The sequence below is a fragment of the Rhododendron vialii genome, chromosome 11a, assembly GCF_030253575.1.
Source record: "Rhododendron vialii isolate Sample 1 chromosome 11a, ASM3025357v1".
In the NCBI taxonomy this organism is placed as follows: domain Eukaryota; kingdom Viridiplantae; phylum Streptophyta; class Magnoliopsida; order Ericales; family Ericaceae; genus Rhododendron; species Rhododendron vialii.
The window spans coordinates 19,387,093-19,407,321 of record NC_080567.1 but is presented as its reverse complement, the minus strand read 5'-3'; the positions used below and the strand labels follow the sequence as shown (position 1 = coordinate 19,407,321).

The 20,229-nt window shown below is 39.0% G+C and overlaps 2 protein-coding genes across 6 annotated transcripts; one reads left to right on the top strand and one right to left on the bottom strand.

Annotated features, from left to right (window-relative positions):
* Positions 1 to 790: 790 nt before the first annotated feature.
* Positions 791 to 7,034, top strand: LOC131307332 (uncharacterized). Of its 3 annotated transcripts, none has more exons than XM_058333794.1 (7): positions 791 to 2,138; positions 2,398 to 2,463; positions 2,810 to 3,016; positions 3,102 to 4,271; positions 5,678 to 5,752; positions 6,104 to 6,334; positions 6,446 to 7,034. In XM_058333794.1, exons 1-7 carry the CDS (start codon positions 962 to 964, stop codon positions 6,538 to 6,540), a joined length of 3,021 nt encoding a protein of 1,006 aa, XP_058189777.1. In that variant the 5' UTR covers positions 791 to 961; the 3' UTR covers positions 6,541 to 7,034. The 3 variants fall into 3 exon arrangements, with proteins under 3 accessions (XP_058189777.1, XP_058189776.1, XP_058189778.1); XM_058333793.1 differs by having other exon boundaries at positions 2,783 to 3,016; positions 6,446 to 7,033; XM_058333795.1 differs by lacking the exon at positions 2,398 to 2,463.
* Positions 7,035 to 11,633: 4,599 nt separating this feature from the next.
* On the bottom strand, positions 11,634 to 19,471 carry LOC131307333 (uncharacterized protein At4g17910). Of its 3 annotated transcripts, XM_058333796.1 has the most exons (16): positions 19,211 to 19,471; positions 19,052 to 19,115; positions 18,832 to 18,877; positions 17,736 to 17,869; positions 17,119 to 17,192; positions 16,877 to 16,952; positions 16,680 to 16,769; positions 15,486 to 15,559; positions 14,764 to 14,851; positions 14,103 to 14,229; positions 13,904 to 14,008; positions 13,508 to 13,634; positions 13,364 to 13,415; positions 13,175 to 13,219; positions 12,156 to 12,254; positions 11,634 to 11,918 (listed from the first exon to the last, which is right to left on the bottom strand). In XM_058333796.1, the coding sequence occupies exons 1-16, from the start codon at positions 19,258 to 19,260 to the stop codon at positions 11,766 to 11,768; spliced, it is 1,404 nt and encodes a 467-aa protein (XP_058189779.1). In that variant the 5' UTR covers positions 19,261 to 19,471; the 3' UTR covers positions 11,634 to 11,765. The 3 variants fall into 3 exon arrangements, with proteins under 3 accessions (XP_058189779.1, XP_058189780.1, XP_058189781.1); XM_058333797.1 differs by lacking the exon at positions 13,904 to 14,008; XM_058333798.1 differs by lacking the exons at positions 18,832 to 18,877; positions 19,052 to 19,115; positions 19,211 to 19,471 and adding an exon at positions 18,039 to 18,182.
* Positions 19,472 to 20,229: the final 758 nt, after the last annotated feature.

The following is a 20,229-nucleotide window of genomic DNA, read 5'->3' as shown; positions in this document are numbered from 1 at the left end:
TAATCATCATAGAAAAATACCTGTTACAGACGGCAAGAAACGGTAGAAAATATCTCCAACCCAGGGGATTTCGGAAGCTCAAACCTAGATGAAATTGAAGAATGTGGCAAAAACAACAATAAGGCACTGGAACAAATAATAGTAAGTACATATTAATGAGATAAAATTGAAGTTGTGTAGGTCAAGAACTCTTACCCTGGACTCGAAGAATTAGCTCTTTACTTCCAACAAATCCGTGCTGGAAATTCCCCCAAGTTCAAACCCACTGAATTTCGAAACCTGATCGAGGAAGAGGGCTGCTCTCTGGACGTCGGTTGGCAAGAAAGAGAGGAAGAGAGAGGGAGCAACGAGAGGGAGGGAGAGAGCAACAAAGAGAGAGAGAGAGAGAGAGAGAGAGAGAGAGAGAGAGAGAGAGGGGTTTCGGCGCAAGGGTTTCAGAGTGATTTGGGATGGGAGGGTTTCACGTTTTGGGGAGGGAAAACGTTGTGTAAGAGAAGGGGGTATTTTTGTCAAGGTTTGTTTTGAATTCCATGTCTTTGGAATTATTCTTCTCCTTTCCATGAATTTTGAATTCTGAAAAACTGGTCTATGACTTGGGTATTTTTTGCCCCTCTTCCCACCGTTCTGCAATTTCCCAATGGAAATTATACATACTTCTGATTTTATTTTTTTTTTTGTTGAATTTATATTTATTTTTTACTGATATTTTTGTCTTTTGGTTGGCCAAGGCCGCCGATATGCGAGGCTTACCTCTGGCCGGTATGCATGGTATGCGTGGAGCTCATACTCTTGTACGTGGGTGTGTACATGGATTGTGTGAATGCGTGTGATTCTAGCATTTTTGTTCAACAATCAACACAAACCAACCCACCGGAGCCCCACTCGTATTAATAAGAACTCGCTCCAGGGAAATGTTCTTCAGTAGCCACCATTTTATTTTGGGGCTCAAAAAGAATTGACGATGGCGCGTTGCGAACCTTTTAGGGGTCGAAAAGAATTGTCAATGGCGGAAAAGAGAACGGAACCTGACGAGTCGATGACCGACGCCACCGTCAAACCCTCTCCCTCACCTCCGGTCGTTGGTTTCTTCTACCAGAAAAACATCACCGCCTTCGTCTTCTCACCAATCCCCTCCAACTTCCCTCCCGGCGCCTCCACCGGCCACCTCCGACAAACCCATCTCAAGCCCTACCGCAGCGAAGTACAAGGTAACACCGTCGGTCTAATCAACTCTTCTAATGGCCTTATTCTACTCTACTGGACAAAGCCCACCCCACGCTACCTCGTTCACAACCCAATCACGCACGATAAGTTCCACGTCAGATTGGCTTTCAATTTTCGATCTGTTTCCCTACGTTTTCTGGTGTTCGGTTTCGCTTTTGATCCGTATCGTGACGATCCCTGCTTTACTATCGTTCAAGTGTCTGATATTGTTGGCCCGATGCCTATACGGGTTTGTTCCTACACTTGTTCTTCTTCCTTGCGCTCGCGTCGATCTGCTTCTTGGGTGACAACCCATCATGCGCTCCCAGAGTTTGTTCGAGACAAGTACTTCGCGCTGTCTGGTCCTTCCGTGTTTTACAGAGGAGCTTTACATTGGTTGTTGGAACCTTCTGGCGTCGTTGCATACAATATTAGTACCAAATCGGTTTCCTTCTCGTTGGTGACCATTCCAGGCGATGAGAAATACGTGGATGGGGATGGGGTGTGCAGTTGTGTTAAGAAGATGAAGAATGCTGGGTTGTATTCAAATGGTTGTTGCAGTTGCAGGTACTTGGGGGAATCTGGAGACAAGCTTGTATACGTTCGGGTCACTGATAATTCAAGATTGACAATGTGGACTCTCACCGATTATTTCGATGGTGTGTGGTTGCCCACTGGTGACATTGTTGTTGATAAGTTGCCCAGGTCTCTTTATTTGGGACGTATGTTGGCATTTGCTAGGACGGAGCCTCGTCTCTTGTACCTCGTGGTGGGAAGTGACATTTTCTCGTATAGTTGCATTAGCGGGGAGCTTAAGGAGCTCTGTAAAATCGTTAAAGAATACGGAGGGAGAGAGAATTGCCTTGGGTTCATAATTCCTTATGAACTTCAGAATATTACCCCATCTATTCCCAAAGTTAAATCAAAGAAAAAAAGTAAGTCGAATCAGACTTATTGTGTTCTGTTTTTCAGTTCTATAGTTCTAATAACTCAGCATTAATTTGTATTTGTTGCTCAAGCAAGGTTTCCCTTTCCATCCATGGTTAAGACTATGTAGGTCCATCAAAATGGCTTCCTGTCTTCCCCTTTCATCATTATAAATTTATAAGTGATGTAACCATGTGCAAGAATAATACTTGTGTCTAATTTTTCCCTCTCTCTCTCTCTCTCTCTCTCTCTCTCTCTCTCATACAGAGAAGCGTTCCCGTTATTTTGCATACCTCTTTTGCGCTCTCAAAAAATTGCTTCCGGATGCTCCAGGTAACTAAACTGCACCATGCACCCTAACTGCGATATCTATAGTTACCAGTGTACTTGTGCCATGTCTTAAAATATTATTTTGTTTCCTTTCATGTCTGCTAGATCTTTCGCATTATTGATTTTGCCGGAAAATTGTATTTGAAGCGGAGAATTTTATGTCTCTTATAAGGAATGCTTAATTATGCTCATCTGTGTTTGAGTTGGACGTTTTTCTCATATGTAGATGTAGCTGATGTATCTTGTTTGACTACTCTTGGTAATTTTGTCTGATTGTCCTGAAGGAATTCTGCATCTGACATTTTAGCTTCGTTTTCTTTAGCTCTTACACCAGGGCCTTTTGGCACAGTTCCTAAGTTCAAGGAAAGGTTAGAGAGAAGAGCGGAACATGTTAGACGAAGTTGGAACGATGACAATCTTTTTCATCTCTATGAGCAGTCTTGCATTTCGCAAGTGGCAGGAAGATATTTCCCTCCACCTTATTTGGATGCGACCGGACCACCTATATGGTCCTTCTACAACTTTAATGCCCCTTTCTCAATTCGTGGACTTCGTGGTGAGACCAATTACGTCTAGTTCTTGGAGTGCACAGTCTTTCCACCCTGTTTTGACAAAATGCATTTTTCTTTTTGGCTTATCAGATACAGTGTATAGGTATAATGACATTATGCTACTTGAAGCTTGTCTATATGGATGCACTGCTGAGCGTGAGTTAAAGTGCATCTCCGTTGGGTCGCTGAAATGCTTTTCAGAAGTACCAATCCTGCAGCGATATCAGGCCAGAGATGTCTCTCTTTTGGGATTCTTCCATCAAAGAAGCCATAGTAGCTTTGTTTTCACTGCCATCCCGTCCAATCTCTCCCATGACGTCTCCGCCGGCAAAGTCTCACAAGCGGGTATGCAATCGCATGGTGTAGTTGATGACACACTTGCTATATTGAACTCTTCCAGTGGTCTACTACTCTTATACTCTTCGAAGCCAACTCCTCACTATGAGGTGTATAACCCTACCGTAGGTGAGAGGGTCTCTGTTGGATCCTCTTATTTTCTCGAAAATGTGGCTGAACGGTTTATGGTGTTTGGATTTTCTTTTAACCCTTATTGCACCAATCCCTACTTCACCATTGTGGAGGTAACTGATCATGCACCCGGTAATAGCGTACGGGTCGATGCCTACTCTTCACTCTCACCGTCTGTTTGGGAGACAACTTTTCACCAGCTCCCGTCCAATGTCAGGGACGATTATGTTCTGTTGGGGCAGTCCATCTTCTATGAGGGTGCTTTGCATTGGTTATTGGAACCTTCTGGCATTATTGCATACAATATTCATGCCAAAACCATTTCCATATCGTTGATGAGCATCCCGGTTGATGAGAACTATTTGGATGAGAATGGGTTATGCTGTTGTATTAAGAAGATGAGGGGTTCGGAGATGTATTCTAGTGGTCGTTGCAGCTGCAGGTATTTGGGGGAGTTTGGAGACCAGCTTGTATATACTCGGGTTACTGGAGATTCTGAATTGTCATTGTGGATTCTGAAGGATTATGATCGTGGTGAATGGTCTACCCCTAGGCGCATTGTAGTTGAGAAATTGTCTACGTCTCTTTCTTTTGGTTGTCTGCTAGCATTTGATAGAATGGATCCTGGTCTCTTGTTCATCCGGGTGAAAAAGAAAATATTTTCATACAATTGCATGAATGAGGAGCTTAAGCTGCTTTGTGAAATCAGCAAAGATTATGGCGGACAAGAGAACTGCCTTGGCTTTATTATCCCCTATGAACTGCCAAGAATTCCAGTGACCATTCCCAATTGTACTTCTTCGTATAACTCATATTCTAGTGGTGTTCTCTCTCTCTCTCTCTCTCTCTCTCTAAATAGGTATATATACATGTATGTGTACTCCTATATGCATATATTCGCAAATATATGCATTTGTCGACTGATGAGGAAAATAGATGAGGCAAATAATAAAACCACTGCGAGGAGGTCGACTGATAAGGAAAATAGTGTCTAGTGAAAATTATGTCATGTGAGAGATAAGCAGGATCGGACTCTTCAAGATACTGTCAAATAACAAAAGAATCCTATTCTTATTTCTTGCATCATTTATATGAGAAACCTGTATTTTGTCAGGAAGACTCGTTTGGGCAGTTCCACTGATGTTCTTTGCCTTTGTGAAAACGTACAATTTTTAGGTGAAAGGCAGTCCGCATTGAGTTCTTCAAAAAGACCTATAATGATTTTCTTTTCTTGCGCACAAGGGGGCTCCATCTTCAAATATCTTTTATGTTGTTGCATACTATGCAAGAAATTAGGATATACCAAATTGAACAAGCAAAGGAGGGGTTTCCATGTTATTGTGTGAGCGAAACAGTTTAATTGCTGAAAGATTTCAAAAAACAATAACAGTATATGGAACAGTGAACAATTCATCAATCAGTTAAGAGAACCAAAAAAGGGATATAGTTGAATTAGTTGAGATCCAAAACACGGGCTAAGGTGCAATATGCAGGCTACGATTATCTGTAAAAAGGGCAAGATACGAATATGTGGAGATGGTGTAAGGTGCTGAAGGCGTCCCTTGTGCAACAGTAAGGTTGCCCTAGTGGTCACGGGTTCTAGCGGCTCAAACAGCCTCTCCCCTTGCGGGGGGTAAGACTGGGTACATGTAACCCGTCCCCATACCGTAGCGGTACCCCCCCCCCCCCCCCCCCCCCCCCCCCCGGGTTTATGGGGTAATTTGTATGCTGGTCAATCAACTGATTCCGTGTGAATGGTAGTGTTTGTGGGTATGGTTTATGGAGAATATGGTGAGAGGAATTGTTTGTTCACGCGATTAGAGGGATCTATGTGAAGACTGTAGACAAATGGATCTATGTTTTGAATCTGTTGCTTTCTCATTACGTTTTTCTTGTTTTTGTTGTTGGACATGTAACAAACTCTCGTATATTTTTCCCCATATATGGCTTGATGCCCTTTTTGCCAAAAGAAAGAAAAAAGAGAAGGAAATAGCAGCACTCTCGTCAGAGAGGGTTTTCCCCCTGCTTTCCCTCATTTAGGAGGGCTCAAATTAAGTGTACCTCCCCAATCCCCATACAACTCTTGTTTATTGAGAATTTGAGATACTTGTTTTTTGAGCAAGTATACATTTAGTTCTAAGCTGTTATGGCCATACATTATAAGGGCGTCTAAGACGATATCATTCTCTCTGTGGCAGGCATGATGCCTGAATATGACAGATGTTTGGGCTATGTGCTCAATTCTTTGAAGTGCGTACATGAGGATTCTTCAGGTAACAAAGCTTCACAATTTGCTGCATTAAACAGTTTAAATTTTATTCCAGGCATCATTGGATAGTGGGTCTAATTCTTCCATGGAATTGTATTTTGAATATGGTATTATTATTACATACTCACTAGCAAAGGTAATATGAGCATGTAGTTGTACAATCTTTGTTGCTCTTATAAGTCTACAGATCTCTCTTTATCTCTGATCTTGTAGATTAAGAATCACGTAATTTTGTGAAGAAATTTGTAATTGAGAAGCGGCTAATGTGAAGTTGTTACGTGAAATACCATGTTACGGTGTTGGTGCGTACATGCAAGAATTAATACATGTTTACTTTCATCTTTAACCATAACAGATGATATGGTTGCTGATCCAAGAGTAAATACCTTCCTTGCTAAAGTGAAAGCTGGTGGATACGGTTCGAGCACCGATGGTGTTTTGCATCTTTATCATCTGTCTGGGATTAGTCAAGTGGCAGTAAACTATTTTCCTCATCAAAAGCTGCCTGTTGAGTTTGATGCGACTGGACCTCCTTTATGGTCCTCCTACAACTTTCATGCCCCTTCAACACTCAATGATATACGAGGTAAGGACATTTATTGTCTTTCCTGCATGCAAATTTACGTTCCATTTTTCTTACTGTGACCTAGAAGATTTCCTTTTCTGGTGATGGAATTCATTTATTTTTTCTTGTTAGATGCGGTGGTTAAGTACAATGACTTTGTCCGACTTGAAGCAAGTCTCTATGGATGCACTGCTGAGTGCAAAAGCTTAATTCAAGTTGATTCGTAATCCTGTAGCTGCCATGCTCCAATATCTGCTAATGAACTTTTTTTTGTTGGTACCCAAATCAAAACGGAGGCAGCGCCTACTGACTGCTAACGGAGTGATCTTTAGTTATAGAGGAACTAATGTAGTTTGAACCATCCGTATATGTGCCTCTCTGCATACATTTTGGGTGCAAATGCAATTGCTGAAATTTCTCATAGAGTTGCTGAAAATGAGGGATCAATGGCCCAATTCACTGCCTCCATAGTCGCAGAATTGTGACACAAGCCTTGGTACTTAATGTTGCTGAAAAAATGATCCCGTTGTTCTTGAGCAGACAGTAAACTGGCCCGTTAGGCTTTTTTGGACCGCTCCCACATCTACTATGATGATCGGAACCATTTGACTTTTTCAAGATCGTCAAGAAAATTAGCCTCTTCAAAAATCACATTGATGGGATCTCGTTTGATAAATCTTCAGAATGCATTTGTGTTGAGGAAAGCAATTGTGACACCGGACTGGAATTTATTTTTCTTAGCATTAAATGTTTTCCGAAGCCACATCAACTAATATCCGATGAGCTTTGTTTTTTTATGCAACTGATATCTTTACAATCTCTAAAAAGCAGGACCCTCAAGTTAACGGAGAGGATACCATACTAACCCCCACGAATTCTGTCCTGGAATTTAGAGCATGACCACCATTAAGTGTCTAAAGTTGGAATCTCATCTGGTCTACAATAGCAAGACTCTAAGAACATAAAACTCCTCATGTATAAATTTTCTGGAAAACCAAGATTACTTCAGTGGTTTGGCACAGTATAGTTTCTTTTGTTTTCAGACTATGTTTCCCATTGCCATGTTCAGAATTTTCTTTTTAAAATCTCCAATTTTAAGAAAGCAATATGAAGGTATTTTCATGTTTTGGAATATCATATTCGGTTCAGCAAAACTTCAAATTATGAGGAAACCATGAGTGCTATATGTATTCCACGAAGTAATTTTTGGAAAGTGTTCCGGAAAACCGAAACTGAAAATGAACAATGAAACCGGGTCTTCTCTTTCTAGAAGAAAAACAATTGGGATTTGGGAATGCAGGGCTCCTTTGGGTTTTCATCTTTATTTAAGTGAGATTTAGACAGTTTGGATAATATAGTTGGTGTTACTTAGGTGTACCTAATGGCATAAATTGGATAACCAAAAGTTTCAACGCGTTTGGTTATTCAATTTAAGGGGTTGTTACTTTTGGTATTCATTTATGACCCGTTTGATATGAGAGTAGTGAGAGTCATGGGCAAAATATAAGAGTGTTCTTTTGTTGAGCTTTGGGTTTTCCTACTTGTAAGGATATGAGATTGTTAATGAGAATGGATTGTTAATGAGAAGAGATTGATAATGAGTGTGTTTGTTTGAGATGTGATTAGATGATATGATTATTAATATTATGTTTGTTTGATATGAAATTAGATGATGTGATTGGATTGATAGAAGAAATTGGTAATGATAAGGGATTGGTAATGAGAAAATGTTGAGATTGGATTACGAATATCAAGTCCCAAGGAGTATTGCTAATACCCTCTATGGGCCGGATTGTTCATCCTATGGAACTACCAATCCGGGCTAATTTTGAAAACCATACAAAATATTATTAATATCATCACCTTGGCAATCCAATCCTAACCTTCAATCCGTTTATCAAATGGGGCCTTAAGGGATTGGTAACCTTAATAATGTTGAGGTCCACAATGATCAATATTAAAAAATTCATTTTTAGTAGAGAAAAATAGATAGAGTTGGTAATATATGTAATTGGATAGCGATGGGCGGGGAGAGAAAGAAAATAGAGAGAATGTGATTCTCATTAAATTAGCAATGTTGGTTTTTTTTTTGGGTCAAAAGTTAGGAAAATTTCCATAGATCAGGAGAAAAAACCAACTGTTACATCAAGAGGAAGTTGCATGTCCTTGGAGAGGAGGGAATGGGAGGGGGCCGAGGGGCTATAGTGCACCCGTCGCACTACACGCATAGTGCGGTTAATTCGGCCATCTATCTTGACATGGACGGTTCGAATTTAATCCGAACTCTTACAAAGCCTACCCATCTATTGTTTAGAACAAAATCTGAGCCATCCATTGCCGAGATGGATGGTTGGATTGACCGCACTACACGTGTGGTGCGGGGTGCATTACAGCACCCCGGGTCCAAGAGGAGATAACCACCACGAGGGAGGACAAAATTCCCACGTATGAACTCCGCTCCCTCTCATCGCATTCTTGGCCACACAATTCTCACTTCGCCTCTCAAAACTGACCTTCATTGCTTCAAATGACTGCCTGCATTTACCAATATCCGAAATAATCACTCCGAACCCCGAGTTCACCTCCTCGTTCTTCTGAATCAAGGAGATAACCTGCTGAGAATCCCCTTCCAGCTGAATCCTCGAGAAGCCAAAACAGACTTTCCGTAGCTGCCATTGCCTCAAGAACCAAAGGATCCACGCCATGCTCTAAGTGAATAGTCTTGGCAGCTGGTGGCGGATCCAGGAATTTCGCACTGATGGGTTACTTTTCGAGTATAAATTTTACTCCATCCGTCCCTAAATAAATGTCCGGACCGCAAACCTAACTCTCTAAAAAGATGCATATTATTCGTTAAAATTTTTTCAAAAATCTATAGATATCAATGAGTTCTTTCAAGTTGTGAAAAATATTAAAAAAAAATTAATAAAAAAATGCATCTTTTAAAAAACCTAATTTGCGTGCCGAATATTTATTTAGGGACAGAGGGAGGGAGTATAAAGATTCTCACAATCCAATATAACAAGAGCGTGAAATAATATAACGAGAACCAAAAATAAAAATAGATTGGTGTTTTCTGTATTTGTACTTGATAATTTATTACTCTTATACTCTTATTGGTGAAATAGGTTGCATTCGTTATGTTGGAATTGTGGTAGTACTATTACCTAAAGTCATAAGAAAATAGGGTTCAATTTCCAGCAGCTACATTTAGAGGAAGCTTTTTTTTTTTTCTTTTTCCCAAACCACGTAAACGTTAAAAACAAAAAGTAGAAAGACGCTACCGAATCTCAAACAATGCTTCCATTTAACCATATTTCGGGTATTTTAATAAATATTACTTATTTTTGGGTTCACACAAAAGAAATCCCGTTAATTTCAGGTGGGTGGCGTGACCCGTCTGTACCTTAATTGAATCCGCCCCTGCTGGCAGCTCAAAATGAGCCATCCGAGTCCCGAACCCGGAACCACCATCCCCAATCCACCAATTTTAGCCCGAGTGTCCAACCCACCGTCAAAGTTTATCTTCACCCAGCCCTGACACGGCTTCTTCCACTTGTTCACCACACCCTCTGGACTTACTTGCGATACACCACTAGTCCTATTGGGCTCCTTATTAGCCTCCAAAAAATCCCTTGCATCTGAAATCGCTAATTGACATACTGCATCCGGACGCCATTTCTTGTTATTGAAAACCATATCGTTACGACACTTCCAAACCATCCAGATAATATTACACTCTATTGCCGCCCACATCTCCTTCTGTTCCCCAACCCCTTTCCATCGTTCCAGCAAACAGTCCCACACATCTTTAACATGAACTATATCATGCATACATTTTCATAATGGACCCTTTAAACACATTCATACACAATACAAAAACTCCCTAGTCAGCAATTGCCTAAGTGAGTTGGTATGTGAAATTACCTTCTTGCCCTCCTCCAAAGCATACATTTCCATAAAAAATGTTTAATTTTACCTGGGGCAATGTTTGAAACCAATCCGTTCCTCTTTAACAAATGGAGTAGCACACCACCACCTCCTTGGCGATCGAGATGATCAATAGCCACCTCACCCCCTCTGAGTACCGCTCCGTCGCCGCCAAATCCATATCCAACATCTCCTCGATCTTGCGGAAAACTCCCCCTCATCGTCTTCGTGGGCCAGACTGTAGGGAAACGTACCCCTCCCAACCAGCGTCAATCCGTTCAACACAAAGGTCCCATTTCTTATCTCCTTATCGTCACTTCTTTTGGCATTTCAAATGATCGCTTGTTTTTTTTTTTACGTGAATTAATTGATGTTTTGATCAGATCAATATAATTTCACACATGCTTTGTGCTGTGTATGCAATATGTATTATGGTGATCTAAAACTATTCGACGGCGGCGACGGATGCTTGGCTTCGGCGGCAACTTGCTCCTAGCTAAAGACAATGGGCTAATTTTTGTGTTGATAGGTGATGTTTAAGAGTTATGGGTAAGATCGGCTCTCGATAAGCCACTACTTTTTGTCATGATTTCGGTAAATATGTTCCGAACTTTCCAAATTTTGTCATCATTTTTGTTCATTGTAGTTTCGTCGAGGCGATTTTATGTGTGAATTATATTGAAATTTTAGAAGGAAACAATCTAGGAACACTGGGAAAATGATGAGAGAGGGCTTGTCGACCTTGGACCATAGACCAAGCTGTCAGAGACCATGAAGAGGAATCCATGTGACAAACAGCTTCCCCAAGTTCGAGAAGTACATATTACTAGCAATCATCCACTTACACATACCAAACTCCAAAATTTCTCCCATTTTTCTTTTATCTTCAGGCTGTTTTTGGCTTCCCAAGTACCTCATGGCTAGTAGCTTCAGCTTCCTTTCCTCTGTGCAACTGGTAATCTATACAGTAAGAAAGCCACCGAAAAGAACCCCATGCACCCTTTTCACAAAAATAACACAAAGAAAACATGTATATTTGCTGCATGAGTACATTTAGGATGTGTTTGGAACTTGAATTTGTTGTAGGAAAAACAATGACAATAGCATGCACAAATTTCTAGAGGAACGATAACACACTCCATGCAAGAGCATGTACAAGTCAATTGGGGTGCTGGCCAGATCTTGGCCACTGAGTGATGTTGAATGTCCAATAAAACAACTGAAGGTCTGGGAAAACAGCATGCATTTTCTTAGCATGTTTTTCAGGTCCCAAGTAACTGCAAAACAGGGGCAGAGATTGCATATCTTACCTAACTCGCTTTAGGGCTGAGATCTTCCATCAGCAGCATTGCTGAATGACAAGCACATGGATACAAGCACAGTAGAAATATAAATGTGGAAAATGGTTTCCATTGATTATTTTAAGCATACAGTTGAAACAACTAATCAACAAGAGTCACCAGATATCTGGAATTTTATAGATCAAAATGAAAGTTTGATACAACTAGATACAAGGCGCAGTTCACCAAAATTTCGACTTAATGCCATAAAAGTTTGCTAAACCAACAAGAAGGAACAGAACAAATGCATAAACAACCAAGACAGCGAGAGCTGAGGCTGATGAAGCAAACAAGGTCTCAATAAACAAGTTTACCACTCCTGTGAGCACATTTGCCTGCATGAATAGTTGTGAATGACTATTAGTTTGCCATCTTAGCTCCAGAGAGGTTGAAAAGTATTCACAAATGCTAAAATAGGGAAATGAGCTGCAAACATGAATCCTAACAAAATACCCATCCAGAATGGCATGCAAGTGGAATTTTTAATTGCAAATATGGTCATATATACTTGCGTTGTAGAGCACTACTCTTGTGAACAAAAAAAGAAAAGAAAAGAGAAATGTATCTTTCACCAGAAGAAATGAAGCCAGTAGATTCTGGTTGAATGCTTCTTCCAGCACAGAAATCTTGTGTCCAGGTATGTAATCAGACAGCATTAAGATTGCTAAAACCTGCAAAATCGCGAGATATCAGGAGATGAATGCCTATCAATAGTTTAAAACAATGAAGAACACTCCTCAACCATTACAGTACTATCTTTGATTTACATGGAGAACGTTCTTTACAGGTGAAGATAAGTTTCGATATCAAGATGGCAAGGCAAGAGAAGTTTATGTCTGATATCACGTTTATTACAGGTGTCTAATAATTCTTCAAAAAACAGAGATCTTGCTTAATCATCATGCGAAGCAGCAACTTCACCATCCATTTCATGTAGACTACTTCCTAACAATTTAACCAACACCGTATCACTTTCTTAAAGAGGGTAAAAGCTTGGTATGATGTGTGGAAATGCTGATTACAATCTGAATGGGCTCACGTCATGCAAACAATACTGCAAGTTTAGTTTCTCCCCAAACTAAACTTCCTACTTCCTTATAGCCCCATGTGGCCATTGTCATGTCTTCGTATTCGCCTCGTCAGAACAGGTTCATTAAAACCATCAAAGCTTTCCCATCAGAAAAAAAGATTAAAAAACCAACATCTTATGAACCTCTGTCAATTGAGTGATTGATGAGTAATTGAATGCCCGAGATTCAAATAATAAAATACGCGTAATACACAAACACCAAGGAAACACAACAATCCAATGTATATATAACATGAAAACTAAAGAGTTGATGTGTCGCAAAAGGAAAGCAGACCAAATCGGTCAGATTGAAGTCCAGGTAAGCAAACATAATGCATCATTGAAACTAATAATGCAAGTTAGCATAAGCAAAAACATACTTTTAGGTCAACTTTAGCTACACAATACTTTTAAAAGTAGTGGAACACAATGATACTATATGCTGACTACAGAACAATATCGCATGTAGAAAACCATCAAAGGTATAAGTTAGTTGCAAAAGAAAAGGAAAATTAGGATAACCTGAAGATTTTGAGCCAGTACAAAAGTAACATAAGCAACATTGCACTGCAAAAGAATTTTCCATTAGTCTTCAGAAGTTAATGTATTAAAAAGAGCACGAATTATCCCTTTATGTTAATGAACAACATTGTTCACAAGAAGTTCAATTTATCTCTTAAGTAAATGGGGCATATACCCTACGTTTCTTACCGTCCTACGTGAAACTTTTTCGACCTTCCTGTCTAGTATCACAGTCAACAACCTGCACCATTCAGAATGAATCAAATGGTAAATCAACTACAAACAGAGCAGATGACACTGAGATGACAAAACAGCACAACAATAAAGACATACCAAAACAGAAGAGAGAGAATCCCAACTCTAACTTTCGCCCAATTGTTGGATCTCAACACTTGGTTAGAGTTTCCGAAGAAAAGATAGCTTCCCAATTGGACTCCAACAAGATACATACCCCAATATCCTGAGAAGAAAGAACATGAATTTTTTGGCCAGTATCAAGTGTGGGAACAAAAATCAGTAACTTGATACAAGCTCACTCTTAACCGAAATATTTTAGACACTACTTTCTAATTGCACCCGCTTGCCAATTTATTAGACCGGGAAAAGGTACTCTAAGAAAAGATTCCATCCCGATAAAATGAGCAATCAACGGATCATCATAATCCTATTGAAAGACCAGACAATAAAGTTCATGAAAAAAAATATTCCAATAATCTAAGCATTCCTCACCAAATATGCTGAAAATTCCTTCCTTGTTTTGGCTAATGATGTCTGTTCCGCTTTCGTTAGAAAGCAAATAGACATTTAAACCATTGATCAAGCAAACTTGGTAGCCTAAAAAATTGAAACCAAACAAGAAACTTAGTAAAAATAAAAGAAAAAAGAAAATAGGTTTCTAACTAATAAAAGTAAGCAAAAGAAAGTATACCTACAACAATCAGTGAACCAAGAATTCCAGAATATTTTGGAGGAATGTTAATTATTGATGATAGGATTGATACAGCAGCAAGTGTGAAAAAGAAGTTCCAGTGCACCCCATATTCGCCCACATGGACCTACATAGAGTCATAGACAAAAATGACATGTTTAACCTAAAATAGAGTAACACATACCAAGCAACGGCGACATGATCTTCATGCATGTATGTCCTTTATTACTCTTATCAATTAAAATATGAAGCTATTACCTTGCCAACAGAAATATGAAACTACTTAATAAATCTGTGTCATGCTGCATAAAATGGACAATCCAGGACAAATTATTTGATATGCCAAAGGTCTGGTGTCACATTCGTAATGGTGCAAATAATTCAAGATGGTGAGATGCAAAAGCTGCTTTATTTACCTAGGAAATTACTTAATTTATCCAGGGGAAAGCCCAAATTCTTTCCCAAATTTGAGCAAGGGCAATGTTTGCCAATACACAAATAGGAATTGGTGATTTAATAGACCACCACCAGCCCAAATAGCATACAACTAAAATCAGCTTTTTACCAACAGATGAACTTCATTGCCAATTGTTTGTTTACACACAGCAATTCTAATATAGCATATGATTGATGACCATAGACAACCCAAGAATAATTTTACCTGATAGTCTACACCTGCTGTGGAAAGAAGTCGAGCAATCCCTAGAACAACAAGCGGACTACTAGATTGAAGTGCATTTTTCCATTTCCTGAGGAGGGCAACCAAGAACCTCACAATGATAAAGAAAAAAAACAATCACAGGATGTGACGCTCAAGTACAGTGAGTTAGTAAAAACATTAGTTTGGACATTGTCACCTCACATGTTAAGCATTTCCTAGCCAACTAATAAGTAATAGATAAATACAAAATAAGAACAAGACTTCTTTTCACAATTGTTTCGAGATAACTAGATATCAAGTTAAACAATGGATGCCAAAAGGAGAGATGACATCTTGATCAATAACCACACCTCGTATGCAATGCAGTAATTTGCATTACTTGTCCAATTGAAATGGTTTAATGATGTTTATTTAGGTGCCTCGCTATATTTTATTGGCATGTTACTTGGTTGAGTACAATCTTGGTTTGTGAAACTTTTGTGCATATCAAGAATTACTTTTCTAGAACAAAACTTAGATGAATTGAATTCCCTAACCTATATTTCAACGTTTACATTTACATTTATACAACTAACCAAGGTCTATGAATTATATGCCAGCAGTGTCGACGTTCCAATGCATAAATTCTTCTTACAAAAGATTATGTTTTCTACTCTAATTTTCTAAGTGAAGAAAAGACAATAACTTGAATAGAAATGTAGGATAGTAAATAAATGACTCACAACATTGGGAAGCCTCGAGCTTGTCGTGAAACTAATGAATTTGCTAACACAAATGAGCCTACTCCTAGATCCATCTGAAGCAGTCAGGAAAAAAAGTTATTTCATTGGTCCAGTTTTCAAAGTCCATCCATCACAAACACATAAAGCAAGTACCAACAAGTTTTCCATAACTACCAAGAACACTAGACTACTCTTTATTCGTACAAGGAGACGAACTGCTAACAAAACAGATGAATCATATGTGGTCAAGTAAAAATACTAAAAAATCTAACAATTCTAAGAAAAACAGTCATTACCAGTATATGAGAAAGGTCAAACAAAAGCTTTATCTCAACAGGAAATGAATAAAGACATGGCGAACATTCATCAGTATCCAACAACATGTAGATCAAGGCACGGAAAGTTTACAAGAGTAATTTTCCTGTAGGATAACAAAAAAAAGGGATCACCACAATCAAGTAGAGATCATTTACGATGGAACAAAACAAATGGGGTTTGAAGGGCTGCTGTGGATATGTTAACTATGATTAGAGATATTTCTTGGGCTAGAGAAAGTTCTTGAGCAATATACGTGCAAGGTAAATACCTTAGTGGTAATGTAATGTCACAAATCCATGAGCCGCAGCAAAGCAGACAATATAGCTGTTATTTGGGCCACTCCTCGAGACTACATCATTAAAGCAGCTGGGGTGGTGGAACCACTGACCCCTTGATGATGTGTTATCCTATGTAGCAAGTGTATAAATATCTAATCGTAACCTGGTTATAGTTTTGGCCATCTGGGAGTTATGTGGGCTTATATACCTTACAGGATGTTCTACAACCATGAGCACCAGTAAAGTGCCTAATTTTGCAATTGTTCAGGATAAGAGAGTTACAAAGATTACCAAGCTAAGGGCTTTAAATTAAAAGTGGAGCAAATGTAAAACCATGCATTTAAAGGTTTCACAAGTGGAACAAATTCGTACAACGTGCATTTAAAGGTTTCTCTGGATAGAAGAGGTAGTATGTGATACAAAGAGGTTTGACAACATGAAGAGAAAGACTGGTAGAGAGGGTTGAAATGCATGAAACCACACAATAAGACCAAAACAAGTCTACTTACTTCGTAAAAAAGGACCAAGAAGAAAATCTGCTTTCAATTGTTAAAAAAAAAAAAAGTGATCAGCATTTATACAGGATGATGGATCTTACCAAACTAGTACCATAAGTCTCAGTTTTTGCATATCTTCTAGGAAATATTCTGAAGTCAACAGCTAAAATGCACAAGCATGTTACAACCATCTGCAGCAGTCTCCATGTGAGATAAAAGCAGAAAAATACAAGGAAAAATAGAGTTTAGCTAGATAGACTGAAAGGATGACCATACACTCATCAGACAGACTACATACTATAGAAACCCTGTATGAAGAGATATTTGATCTGAGAGAATCAACCCCATCCTCCAAATAAATAGAAGCTCCATATCTGTTTTCAAGGAAGTAAGTAAATTTAAGTCGATGACTCAATGCATGAAATTTGAATTTTGCTTTCATACTCGATAATTAGTGCAACATGACGAAGATAGCTACAAAGTACATCACAAAAAAAAAAAAAAATCAAAATTAGATATCACTAGACTTCCTGATCTTACCTTTTAGCTGCAATAAGAAAAATCAGCAGCAACGTCAGAAAAACTGCAGCTACACTAGTCCATTCTGATAAAACCTGACATTGCAAAATTCTTCAAATCTGAAATATTAAGCTTTACAAATATTATAAAATTCAGGTAATGAAGGAATGATAAACAGAGGCAAGACAAGAGAAGAGAAGAAGCTAAGCTGATGGTGACAAGGAACCAGCAATAACCAACCCATGCTTAACCGGACTTGTGTTATTTCAGAAAAATGGAATTACTTTAATATCACCAAAAGCAGCCAACTTAAAACATGTACTTTCTAACAACTAAGAAAAAAAAAACTCACAAGAAGCTTCATGGCTATTTTATCACGATGATTGACTAAATTTAATGATATTGAAGGCATCATACCCCAACTAGTGTGTATTTGAATAACAAGGAAGAACTACAGCATCACCGAAACTCCAAAAGCACCCAAGGTAAAACATCAACGTATTATCCAACACAGAAACCAAAACCTCACATGAAGCTTCACTGCAATCTTTTCACCAAGGACAACTCAAGGTAATAATCTAAACAATTCGGAAAACATCGCAGTCGAAGGCCTCAACTCACAATTTCCAAACACTTACAGTGAAGAATAGAAGCAAAGGAAGAATGATCAATAGAAAATCTAAAAGCATTGCTGCCATGTAAGCTCTCAAACTCCAGACACCAACTATAACATCATCGTTCTTTTTGCTTGAAATCTTCGTGGCATTTCCATCTGAAGAGACAACACAAACAAACAAAATAGAAAACAGGCACATCGTTAGCATTCCCTTGCCCATTTCCAAGAAAAAGCACAAAAGATAAATATTAGAACACTTTGAAGATCCAAATGAGCGTAAGCCGCATAACTAAAAACACAGAATCTCAAAATTTCAGCAGCCAACCTGGAACACGTAACGGGTTTCACTAACGACTTGTAGGGAGGTTTATTTTTATTGTAAAGAAGTTTCAGCCCTTTTAGTCGGCACGGCCCATTCTTCTGTTCTGCAAGTTTAAAACTACCATGTGGCCATGGCCAGCAACACAGTCAAGGAAATGCTCATTTTGATCTTATCATATAGGAAGAAGATAACAGCTCCAGTTATCCATATTCTAAAGTATAACCATCATTTAATTACTAAACCTTTGTGAATGGTGTCGTTCCTAAATGTTCACAATGCGAATTAAATGCCATCAAGCTTAAACAGTTGCAGAGTGCTGATAGGATTCTTATTTAGTTGCTTTATTTATTTTACTTTATTTCTACCAATGCATGATTTAGGTTGCTTGAGTCTAGGATATCATATACGTCAATTATGTCATTCGACTGCATTTCCTTTTTTTTAGAAGTCCATAAAAATGTAGATGTCGTATGGCTCATTATGCAACAATAATATCACAATTGCCTAAAGGCTTCGGAGGTTAGGTCCCATCGAAGTGATCTAGTTGGAGGTTCTATCCCATCGAAGTGATCTAGTTGGAGGTTCCATCCCATCGAAGAGATCAATTTCTCCCCCATTCTCTTTTTCTTTTAATTTTCGGAAGTGATCCTAACAAGTGCTTACTCGTACAGGGTCCGCAAAAGTTCAGGAACAATCCCAATACAAGGATAGATTAGCAAAACCAATTTCCATTTAGGAAAGTTTTGAAAATAAATATACTGCGGAAATATTCAACACAATCATCAGTGTATCTCACCTCGCATGCCATTGGAGCAGAAACAACGTCTCAGTAGAATCAGAACCTGAAATAGCCAAAACAAACAAGGAAATTGAGGGATCAATGTGCAAATAAAGTGATATATACAACACTCAACTGATTATGAATTAGTAGTTAATTCTAGGGTTTAATAATTTCATTTGCATAACCAAACAGGACCAAATCATGGATGGAAAAATCAAACTCGTGCAAAACTTACAGGTACAGCAGTCGCAAGAGCAATTATTTCAAGCATTGAAGATCCTGTCAAGTTGCTCACAAATCTAACAAATTGTTACAAGTATCAGTGAAATTGTAGAGATACAATGACAGAGAAAGAAGTGAAAAGAGAAGAAGCTAGAGAGTGAGAGATCGTAACTGTTCTTTCAAATGTTTGTAAGGATTGAAGGAGTTCACTGGAGTGTCCATTGCTAGGAGGAAAATCTAGGCGCAATTCAATCTATTCGACGAGGAGTAGAAGAGAGCGTGTATTTCGTCGCCGGCGAGGTTTCGACGGCGAGCTGGTATTGGCTAACGTCAGTTTAATCTGTTTGACGAACAAGTCCCACGTCCAGGGCACGATAATGTTGTATAATTTTACCCGATCCGTTGACCGGTTTATGAAGCTGGATGCGGACAAATCCCCTGAAATATCAACCCGAGGATCTATTTAAATGTCCGATTCGATCCGATCCGATCCACCATTAAACAAAAGTTGGCAAATTGCTTACAGATATTTCTGGTTTTCTGTTTATTGCACCCATCAGTCGATCGCATGCATCAAATTAAGGAATCGGGGGCTCTGCTATCTGCTACCTTGTTGGGACGAGTTCAGATCCAGTGCCCGACCCCCTTCCTTTCGGACAGACGCTTGTTCCACCCTTCTAGGCCGTTGATCTCGCAAATCAACGGTTGAGATGGGCCGAGCATTTTTTGCTCCAAAACGATTGATCTCGCAAATCAATGGTTGAGATGAACCGAGCACTTCTTGCTCAAAAACGACGTTGATTTGCGAGATCAACGGTCGAGAGGGAGTCGTACAAGAGATCTCATGCGAACAGCCCCTACCCACACCATCAAAACGATGCAGTATTGAGGCAGGCAAAAACTTCTGGTCCTCTTCTCATAAAAACAACGCAGTTTTTGTTAGAGCAAAATCCAACTGATTGATTTAAGATCATTAATCATAGCATAGGAATATTGTATTATTATTCTTTTCTAGTTTTTAGCTTCTCTGTATCATTATATAATGTGTTGGATATTGTTGTACACAGAGAGGCACATATACGCATGATTCAAACAACATTAGTTCCTCTAAAACTAAATATCACTCTGTTAGGAGTCAGCAGGCGCTGCTTCCGTTTTGATACGGGTACCAACAAAAAAAAGTTCATTAGC

What these genes read in the sequence shown, in the direction of transcription:
- LOC131307332 (XM_058333793.1), top strand. Translation starts at nt 962, where the DNA reads ATGGCGCGTTGCGAACCTTTTAGGGGTCGAAAAGAATTGTCAATGGCG. An exon ending in AGTTAAATCAAAGAAAAAAA is followed by an intron (nt 2,139 to 2,397) that starts GTAAGTCGAATC and finishes TCTCTCATACAG; the next exon opens with AGAAGCGTTCCCGTTATTTT. An exon ending in AACACTCAATGATATACGAG is followed by an intron (nt 6,335 to 6,445) that starts GTAAGGACATTT and finishes TTTTCTTGTTAG; the next exon opens with ATGCGGTGGTTAAGTACAAT.
- LOC131307333 (XM_058333796.1), bottom strand. Translation starts at nt 19,260, where the DNA reads ATGGACACTCCAGTGAACTCCTTCAATCCTTACAAACATTTGAAAGAA. An exon ending in TTTCTTATTGCAGCTAAAAG is followed by an intron (nt 16,953 to 17,118) that starts GTAAGATCAGGA and finishes CCTTGAAAACAG; the next exon opens with ATATGGAGCTTCTATTTATT. An exon ending in TGGTTCACTGATTGTTGTAG is followed by an intron (nt 14,009 to 14,102) that starts GTATACTTTCTT and finishes TCAATTTTTTAG; the next exon opens with GCTACCAAGTTTGCTTGATC.